General features: G+C 32.6%; 1 protein-coding gene across 5 annotated transcripts in view; it reads right to left on the bottom strand.

Moving 5' to 3' along the window:
* Nucleotides 1–484: 484 nt before the first annotated feature.
* LOC139497986 (uncharacterized) overlaps nucleotides 485–11,388 on the bottom strand; it is a 62,600-nt gene continuing 51,696 nt past the window's right edge. For 3 of the 5 annotated variants that reach the window (XM_071286249.1, XM_071286264.1, XM_071286274.1), the window contains exons 11-14: nucleotides 11,140–11,268; nucleotides 10,750–10,824; nucleotides 3,817–3,955; nucleotides 485–1,496 (exon numbers count right to left, since the gene is read on the bottom strand). In XM_071286249.1, coding sequence (XP_071142350.1) covers nucleotides 1,218–1,496; nucleotides 3,817–3,955; nucleotides 10,750–10,824; nucleotides 11,140–11,268 — 622 coding nt within the window. In that variant the 3' untranslated portion in view covers nucleotides 485–1,217. Of the gene's footprint in view, nucleotides 1,497–3,816; nucleotides 3,956–8,258; nucleotides 8,560–10,749; nucleotides 10,825–11,139; nucleotides 11,269–11,388 lie in introns of those variants that run through there. The other 2 variants (XM_071286259.1, XM_071286287.1) reach the window with 2 other exon arrangements.

Genomic DNA, 11,388 nt, shown 5'->3' with positions numbered 1-11,388 from the left:
ACTTTCCTGAACTCTTGAATTTTTGTTTTATTATCAGATGAAAACAACATAATGTACATTTAGCAACCGGGAATGTATGCATACGTTATGAGCTCTTTTACGAACAGGGACATTCACATTATTTACTTCATTTAAACACTTAACATATGATGTAGGATCGGTTATTTCAACTTGGAAATCATGGTCACGAAAACAAATCAATAACTTCCATTTCTATTAACATTATATGATAATGTGATTATATTCGGTAAATTGAAGAACTTTCTTGCTACATAAAAGTAAAACTGCATGGTTTACATATAATAGATTTTTTTTCTTTTTATTAGTTGATACAGTCTGCACCAAAAACTTTTTCAACTACTAGTCCAAAGACCAATGTTTGACATTTTTCTTATTGGTCCAAACAAAGTTTTGCAAAAAATTACTAGTCCGAATGAAATTTTACTAGTCTGGGGCATCAGACTAGTGACTAACCGTGCAGACTGTTGATATGATCGAAAATGTATAAGAATAAGAAAAATTGAGATGCATATAAAATTTAAAAACAAAAACCGGATTATTAAATAGATCGCTCCATTTTAGTTTGAGATTTTCTACCCCAGGTATAGATTATCTTAACTGCATTTAACAAAACTTTTCTGAATTTTTGGTTCTCAATGCTCTTTTAACTTTGTACTTTATTTATCCATCTTATCTTTTTTGTTCGAGCGTTACTGGTGAGGCTTTTGATGACGAAACGCGCGTCTAGCCTGGTATCTATTATGAGTTTATTGTTAGATTAGAGGTTCTTTGTATTTATAATGTTGATGTAAAATCAAAAGGGGAATGAGGAGCATAAGACTCGCAACCTGGTTCTGGTTTTTTTTTTCTAAAAAAAACGATAATAATTGTACAAAACCATTTTTTGCATCACATAAATTACAAAATAAATTTCAATCCCTCTTTTCTCTTAAGTACCAAGTAGTGTTATTCTACAGGAAACACAATATCATCAATAAATATATTCCAGCTACACATCAGTCAATTCATTTTAATTAGACATATCCATTCGTGTTGTTCCGATGTGTTCTCCAAACTTAAACACCTTTTATAGTGGAATGGTTGTTGATATGTCAAATCCAATTCTCCGATGCGTTCTCCAAACTAAAACCCCTTTTATAGTGGAATGGTTGTTGATATGTTAAATCCGATGTTCATCATTTATTTCAGTTCCTTTTCTACACATCAACCTTCATCATATGAATCTCGTAGCAAGAAGAGTGTTGAGTAAGATTGTGAACAAATAAATTTTTCCAAAATGGATTTCTATGGTACCAAAAAATCCTAAATCCTATATCATATAATGATTTCAATTGCGATAGATACGACACAGCAGGATACGCATGAAATTCAATAAGGAGCTGTGTAACATCTTTAAAATATCCTTGCTTGATCATAACTGGAATACTGACCCATTCAGAGCCTTCAATATCCATTTTAATTATATTCATTTTTCTCTGAAAAAGAAATAGTTACCACTAAAATAGATAAGAATAAATTCAATAAAGGCAACAGTAGTATATTGCTGTTCAATAGTCATAAATCGATTCAGCGAAAACAAATCCAGGTCAAATATACGTTTAAGTATAGGTGTCATACCACCAATTACTCCCTCAAATTTAGAACGTATGTGAAAGTAGGCCTACTCGGACAAAAAAAAGTGCATTGGATGTCATTGTTTACTTAAACTAACCAACAAATTGGCAGAAATCAAACTGTTGGTGAAAGCGAAATATATTAAGACCATTTTGAGCTAAAATTTACTTGTTTATGAGTTTGCATTCAAAATTAAGGATTAATGCACTCCAGAGTATGCTAATTTAAGATTTCCAGAAAAGCAGGGGTTATTTTTAATGGTACCTCTATTCGGAAGACCTTTTCTTTTTTTATATGATTTTAAACATCTGTTGAAATTGGCATGTAGAAAACTGATACATGTACGATACAAGATATACCTGGTTTCTATGAAATTAAACTTAAGGTAAAATGTTTAGAAAGCTGTGAAAATTGTAAAATTTGGTTGAACAGATAGGGACTTTTAATTGGTGGTATGACACCTATAAACATGAAATTGAATATCAGAGTTTGAGTAATTCATAGAACATTAATTTGACAACTTATACCCCGTCATAGTTTTACTTTTTTTAAAGGCAAGGAGGTACCGAAAACTCGAAACCTCCAACTCATTTGCTAAAATTCTAAATTTTACAGATATAAGAAGCAGTATATAGAAATGCACAAGCACATATAACTTCGAAGAATTTTTTTTTAAATTCTATACCGGTATATTTGTTAATAATTTACCAGAACAAAAACTAACAAAAAAATAGGAATTATAACAAAAACATCGATGTAAGACTAGGTCCATAATCTTACTGTCAAAATGCAATGAAACATTATATAACCTCAAATACATTTCTAGGAGAATGTCACTGGTTAAAAGCGAACACGTGAAGATTGTTAAATTTAATATGTGGTCAGTGGGCGCGTTTTTTTCAAAAAGAATTGAATGCTTCTTTTTGTAACTTTATTGGGTGTAAAAGCGTTGACCGAAGTACATTTTGTATGCAATGCGGAAGCGCTTTATTCTAAAAATGTGCGCACGGTCAACTCTTTTACAACATTATGAAATAACAAAAAGAAGCATTTAATACTTATAATTACATTTTTAGCTAGGATTATGAAAACACGATATTTTACGTTTTTATTTAATTTACCTGTGCACTTTATTGTGGAACCTCGCATCATCATGAATGATAAATTTTATTGTGTAATGAACGCGAGATTGCAGTGTAGCCAATCAGAATAACGTATTATAATGAAAAATACATCTTATGTAATTATATAAATAAAAAACTCGGCTTGTAGTAGTGTTACGTTCCATATAAGAATAACATGGCTTAGAAGAATAATCTGAGATGTTTCGCCCCACACAGATAAAAAAAAATAATGATAAACGATAGAAAAAAGATATAGAAAACACATTAAAAGGTAACAATTTGTTATTGTTGGTATTTCTTCTTGTAAATAGGCTCTCAATATTGAATACGTGATCACTAAAATAAGCCAATAGTCTAAATTCCACATACTAATGTAGTCGGTAAGATAAACTCGTAACACAGGGTGCAAATGACTTTTAAATACGATATTTACGGCGTAACTAAATTACATATGGCGCTCCAGTTCGCTCGCACTCAGCTCATTTGGAATTTACTGGTCCGTATATATCGTATCGCACTAGCACACTGTTTACTAATACTGTACTCTCTTTCTTAAAATAGTATTATCTTGACAAAAGGATTTTTAATTGATATACTTATAACTATGACACAAGGGACCAAGTTAATCGAGTTCATTAATTATTTTTTTTCTATAAAAGCTTTGATAAAACAGGATTAGTGCCATTATCTCAAATTTTCCTGATGCAGCAACACTTTCAGAAGATGTTTCATAGTTATGGATTTTGAATATAATCTTAATTTTGTCTCTTTTCTGTCACTACTTTTTTTGTATGGCAATATGAATCGCAGTACTATCTCGTCTTTGTCTGATTTAATCGGAAGAACCTGAACTTTTTGCCGTGAAATGATAACACGTCTTGAAAAATGTTGATATGACTTTATATAGTAATTTGTCAGAATTATGTGCCACATAACAGCAAAACTGGATGATATATTATATAATTGACAATTGGGTAAATTAAAGAAAGAGCCTTCAAAAAATTGAAATAAGCATTCCGTAATAAGATCAGGACATCAATACAAAACTTATACTTACATTTTCATGACCAAGAGCTTTACTTATATTTTGGAATGTTGACATCTTAAATTTTTTACGTCTTGTGTATTCAACTTCTCCAATACCGACATCGTGGAACCATGCCTTTTCAGTTCTTTTCTTTGATTTCATTTTCATGCTTAAATACAAAAAAAATATCGAAAATAAATAATAGAAAAGAGGAACTGCGATCAAAGCTCACAAAAAATGCAACCGTCTCTTTCAAGTTTCATGATTTGTAAAACTAAAAAAAAACCTACAGGATGAGGGACTGACTCGCTGGGTCAGATTTAACGTGCTTGTTCACAAGGTAACAGTGCACAAGAAAACGTGTCACCCTACCAGAACACAATAATTATCCGATCTGGTCATTTACTCTTAATCCTTTAAGACGCGTATTTAGCGAGTAGCAACAAAGCTCCAACCGCCAATATAGATAAGAAGATGTAGTATGAGTGCCAATAAAACAACTCTCCATCCAAGTGACGATGTATAAAAAGTTAACACGGATCCTTGGCACACACCGAATAGCAACCTCTAACAAGACGACAACCACGTCTGAATAACAGGCTCCTAACTAATTAGGACAGGTGCATAAAAATGCAAAAGGTTCAAATGTTAAAACAATTAACCTTAACGCCAACCTTCACATTAACAGTAGTGATACATTATAACATAAAAAGACACACCTAAACAAATATTAATTAAAAAAGCTTAACTAATCGAAAAAACATTTTAAAACACGAATGTGTCCATAGTACACGGATGACCCACTCGCACTATCATTTTCTGTATTAAGTGGACCGTAAAATTTGGGTCAAAACACTAATTTGGCATTAAAATTAGAAAGATAATATCATAGGGCAGAGGTGTAAGGAGTTTCAAATTGATTGGACTCTTCATCAAAAACTACCTTGACCAAAAACTTTAACCTGAAATTTGCACTATCATTTTCTATGTTTAGTGAACCGTGAAATTGGGGTCAAAACACTAATTTGGCATTTAAATTAGAAAGATCATATCATAGGGCAAAGGTGTACTGAGTTTCAAGTTGATTGGACTCTTCATCAAAAACTACCTTAACAAAAAACTTTAACCTGAAGCGGGACAAAAGGACGGAAAGACAGACGGAAGGACGGACGGACGCACATACTAGAAAACATAATGCCCCTTTACTATCGTAGTAGGGGCATAATATCGCAGGTGGGGCATAAAAAAAACCCACAAATAAACATAAACTGAACGAATAAGCTTGAAACATGAACCAATAAAAATATAATATTAAAACATAGCTGCATATATCATATAGACGTTGCAGGTAATAAAATGGTGTTCTTAATCTTTATGTAAATTCCTCCAGCCTTTGAGCATACGCAGCTAGCTGTGTTCCCTTAATGGATTAGTTAAAATGTTTAACGGATTAGTTTTTAAAATGTTAACGTATTCACAAAAAGTAAAATCACAAAAAAACCAATCTAATTAAAATTAAATCCTTGAATTTGCTCATGTTCTGATATGTCGCGAATAATATCGTAGGTGGGGCATAACAAAAAAAAATAAACATACACTGAACGAATCGGCGAGGGACGTTTGCGCTTTTTCATAGGACATTTGCGCTTCTTTTTTTTTTGGACACTTGCGCTATAAATCATAGGACATTTGCGCTTTTTAAAAATGGAAATTTGCGCTTTTTACATAGGACATTGGCGCTTTTGCAATAGTTGGTTTTAGGATAAAGGAGGACAACCTCTTTTATCCGGGCTTGGGACCGGCAGGTTTGACCTCGTAGAGTTAAAAGTTTAAAACTCATTGCTTAGCACATTTCTTAGCACATAGAAATATGTTAAAAAGTTTATATACAGCTAAAACTAGTAAAAGAAAACATTCTTAAGACATGTTACAGGTCAGTTTTTTGCTTGATATCTGAAGTCCAAGGATCGAAAAAAAGCTCTTGTTATCTGTTCTGACTGGTATTTTTCCAATATTTCAAATACATAATCATGTTTCTCAATTCTGGGGTGCATGCCAATCAATATAACAAGTCGTACTGTAATTAACCGACTGTTGTTAAATGGTACTCTTAAAAAAAAAATATTTGCAGAATGAGTGAGTAGAATTGTTCATTAAAGTGGGAAGGATTCTGCACCATTTTTCATAATAATGAAAAATATAAGTTAAATTCATCTACGTAATACTTTTTCTCCTTAAAATTACAGGTGGACAACGATGGGTGAAAAGCGCAAATGTCAGGTCAATTGAATATAGGTGATTCAAACTTAAAGCGCAAATGTCTAATCGTTTTACAGGAAAAAAAGCGCAAACGTCCTGTGCCCGAACGAATAAGTTTGAAGCATGAACCAATAAAAATATGATTTCTAAACGTAGGTGCCTATATCATATAGACGTTGCAGGTAGTAAAATGGCGTTCTTCTTTTTTATGTAGATCCCTCCAGCCTTGGAGCATACCCAGCTAGCTGTGTTTCCTTAACGGACTAGTTAAAATGTTTAACGGATTAGTTTTTTTTATAATGTTAACGTATTCACAATTAGTAAAATCACAAAAATACCAATCTAATTAAGATTAAATCCTTTAAATGCTCATGTTCTGATATGTCGCGCGCCTTGATGCGCGACATATCAGAACATGCAGGAGCAATTAAAGGATTTAATTTTAATTAGATTGCAAAATTCTGAGCTACGAGTAAAATTCAAAACGGAAAGTCCCTTATCAAATGACAAACTCAAATGATAAAACACATCAAACAATGGACAAGAACTGTCATATTCCTGACTCGGTACATGCGTTTTAAAATGTAGAAAATGGTAGATGGAACCTGGTTTTATAGCGTTAAACCTCTCACTTGTATGATAGTCGCACCAAATCTCATCATATTTACAACGATGCGTGAACAAAAACAAACAAATATTGAATAAAGAAGCAAGTTATTCCAAATTTAAAATGTTGAAAAGTATCATCTACCGGAACGTTGCATGCGCAAAATTTGTTTACAGAAATGTACATATCATATACACGGATAACCCATACGTTCCCTAGGATGTAGGTTCGATGATTAAAGCCAATGTCTAGTTTAATAAAATCAATGAACTAGTTTGGCGGTTGAATTATTTTGATACAGTTTACGTGTAGTCATTCATATGAAAGCCTAGTAGAGTAATCCTAAAAAATTATGCATTTCGAAGATGTTACAGATGATATTTTCTAGATAATGTTGACATCTCCATTAATAAGCAATGATATATTTTTGCGTTATAAAAGTTAGTTCTACATTGTACTCAGATTTAAAAGTCTAGATATACGCACAATCAGGGTTATATATATTACAGGTTAGCAAGCAGATATAAATGCTTCAGATAGTTAAGCATATAGATCACACTTAAGTTTTTAACAGCAACTATTTTGCTATTTATAATATATATTACATAGACACTAGATAGTAAATATTGGCATTGGTGTGTTAATGGGGAGCTGTGTAACCCAGGTAAGCGTTATATCTCGGTGGATAATCTCTTTGTCAATTTCATGCATATTCTGGACATGTTTTCAATCTTTTGAAGTATTTCTGGGTTGTTTGGTATAATGTCCAGATTTGCAGAGTTCTGACAGTCTACTATAAGTGTACATATTGGAATACGGTTACTGAAGTGAATTGTCCATTTGTTTCAGATATAAATATATACTCAATATAAAGTTTTTGATTATAATGCGTTAAATAAAATAACATATACAGGTAAATTTAATTATACTGCACTCGTTCTATTTGAGCAGTCAAAATGCGTTGACCGTATATTTCTATGTTATATACAGTCACTGACCTGATATCACTTTTCCTCATGAATATATAATTAGAAAATTCCGAAATTATAATTAATTATTCATACGACCTATTCAACCTGTTTTTTTCCCAATGTATACAACTACTCAAACTTATTTCTTTTGCAATTTTTAGAAAAATAACATATTTCACTTGTTTTAAATATTTTTGGTTTGCAAACTATAAATTATTATGTTTTATGGTTATTGCTGATATTTTAGTTCACTCTCAAACAAATTCGTTCACCATGTACATTTCATCGTGTTGTATATTTCACCGCCCGCATGACATGAGGCCTTTTTATAAAAGGGAGAAGTTTCCAATTTTTAAGCAAATAATAACATTATCACATTAAACAACAATTGAAGTTTTTTTTTTTTTAGATTGCAGTATAAAGACAATAATAGTGCATTGACTTGACATATGAACGATATAAGGATTCGGCCCGAAACGGTGAAAAAGCTCGGCAGAGCCAAGCATTTCCCCGTTTCTAAGCCTCATCCTTATATCGTTGATATGTCAAGTCAATGCACTATTATTGTCTATATATAATAGTTTTGTTGTTAGAAGTACGGAAGTAATTATTTTTTACAAAATTAATAAAATTATTGTTCAGAGTACGAGAACAGAAGTGAAAATATATCGTCATACTGAATACTTATCAAAGGTGATACATATAAAAAATTAGTGAGACACCAAATATTACTGCATAACATTGAGACAATGCGCAAATACAACATTTTTTCTGAACGTACACTTTGTACTGCCAAAGTCTCGTCTTGCTGCTAATTCTTTGCTAGACGGAGTTTTAGACGTTCTATAATAAAGGTGCTACATATAAGCTACAAGAATGTACAAGCTAAAATGTCTTGCTTGATTTACTTATCTTGCCTGAATTCAAGTTAAAGACCTACAAGATAAAAGTTTTCTAAAATGATAACAGAAACTTAACATTTTCAATGATCCATGAAAATGAAGTCACGGTCAAATGAGCCATACCATACGGATATATGAAAAAAAAGAAGATGTGGTATGATTGCCAAAGAAACAACTCTCCACCAGATATCAAAATTATACAAAAATTAACAACTATAGGTCGCCGTACGGCATTCAACAATTACCAATACCCATACCGCATAGTCAGCTATAAAAGGTCCCAAAATGACAATGTAAATCAATTCAAACGAGAAAACTAACGGCCTAATTTCTATATAAAAAAATGAACAAAAAACAAATATATAGGAAACACATAAACAAACGACAACCACTGAATTACAGGCTCAATGACTTGGGACAGGCACATTCATAGAGAATGTGGTGGGGTTAGACATGTTTATGGGATCCCAACCCTCCCCCAACCTGGGACAGTGGTATAACAGTACAACATGAGAACGAACTATTAAAAATCAGTTGAAAAAGGCTCAACATTTCCGATAGATAAAACTACAACTGGACGTGGGCGGGTACTTGTACATTCCAACAGCAAAAGACACTAGATACAGATCTGAGAGTACATCTTACAAACATTCCATTGACCAATGGATAGATACGCTATTGATTATTCCATCTGAGAAACGGATCAATCTTTAACAAGAGTGCACACGCTGAAATGTCTCGCCTTCTATACTAATAATTGATATTATGTTGATAGTCCTAAGTATAAAGCTAAGCTTTATTACAACTGTCACATAAACTTAACATTAACCAAGATACTAAATAAAGACCAATGAACCTTGAAAATTAGGTCAAGGTCAGATGAACCATGCCAGGCAGACATGTACAGCTAACAATGCTTCTATACAACATAAATAGTTGACCCATTACTTATAGTTTAAGAAAAATAGACCAAAAAACTAAAACTTAACACTGTGCAATGAACTGTGAAAATGAGGTCACGGTCAAATAAAACCTGCGCGACTGACATAAAGATCATAAAATATTTCCATACACCAAATATAGTTGACCTATGGCATATAGTATTAGATAAAAAGACCAAAACTCAAAAAATTAACTTTGACCACTGAACCACGAAAACGAGGTCAAGGTCAGATGACATCTGCCCGCTAGACATGTACACCTTACAATCATTCCATACAACAAATATAGTCGACCTATTGCATATAGTATGAGAAAAACAGACCAAAACAAAAACAATTGAACTATAACCACTGAACCATGAAAATGAGGTCAAGGTCAGATGACACCCGCCAGTTGGACATGTACACCTTACAGTCCTTCCATACACCGAATATACTAGCCCTATTGCTTATAGTATCTCAGATATGGACTTGACCACCAAAACTTAACCTTGTTCACTGATCCATGAAATGAGGTCGAGGTCAAGTGAAAACTGTCTGACAGACATGAGGACCTTGCCAGGTACGCACATATCAAATATAGTTATCCTATTACTTATAATAAGAGAGAATTCAACATTACAAAAAATTTGAACTTTTTTTTCAAGTGGTCACTGAACCATGAAAATGAGGTCAAGGACATTGGACATGTGACTGACGGAAACTTCGTAACATGAAGCATTTATATACAAAGTATGAAGCATCCAGGTCTTCCACCTTCTAAAATATAAAGCTTTTAAGAAGTGGGCTAACGCCGCCGCCGGATCACTATCCCTGTGTCGAGCTTTCTGCAACAAAAGTTGCAGGCTCGACAAAAACTTACTACTGACAAATGAACAATGGAAATGAGGTCAAGGTGAAAGGAACCCTAACAGGAAGACTGACACATTCTTTAATTACTCAATACACAAAATATATAGTTCATCTTTGACTTAAAGTTTCTAATAAACGACGAAATAAAAACCACGAAAAATGAAACTAGTTGACATATTGTTTATAGAGTATCTGATAAACGAAAACCTAATATTGACTACCCATCCATGAAATGAGGTCAAAGTTAGGCGAACGCTGTCTGACAAACAGTAAAGTAACAGATAAAAAATTCACGTGACAAAAGAAGAAATATACAGTTTTATAGGCAGTCACTTCTCAATGAAATTGAGAGCGAAGCTAATTAACATATAGACATACGAAAACTCCGTACTATAAAGCATCTCTATAAGGAATTCGTTAATAATACGTACCTTGGATCGAAACCATGAACTTCACAACCATATATTTTCGTAATGTCATCATCAAAAGCGAAATCATTTCCTATCCTGAAATAGTAAAAAATGAATTATTGTGTATCCTAACTGGTACAGATTTCGTAGAATTCAATTTGCGATACGATATGACGTGCTAACCGTGTTAAACAGTTATTGTTATAAACATTCAATAAATGGCTATATTATTAATTTTGATTTTATTGAACCATAAAATTCGTTTTTGACTCTTCACGTTGAATAATCCGCTCTGGCATCTTTCGCCCCTCTTTTATTGAGAAAGCTTGCACGGTTTCTGCATCAAATTCATTATTATACACTACTGCGGTATTTCTGGGATTGTAATTGACAAAATTCAACATTACTCACCCAAAGTCGTATACAAGACAATTTACTGGTGGTCTATATTTAACATCATGACAAACGTTCCATCCACCATCTTTAAGTATTCCAGGACGTATAACTTGGGTACAGTGGATCTGGAGTGATGTTAAGTATCTAATACATAAAATAATCAGGATTTTATATCAGATTTAAAATGCAAAAAAGAAAGATATCATGATTTCGGTTTAATTATTATTATTATATTTAAAAAAAAAAACACTATTCTACATTTGA

Source organism: Mytilus edulis, chromosome 1 (genome assembly GCF_963676685.1).
Source record: "Mytilus edulis chromosome 1, xbMytEdul2.2, whole genome shotgun sequence".
In the NCBI taxonomy this organism is placed as follows: Eukaryota; Metazoa; Mollusca; class Bivalvia; order Mytilida; family Mytilidae; genus Mytilus; species Mytilus edulis.
This window is presented reverse-complemented; position numbering and strand designations above follow the sequence as displayed.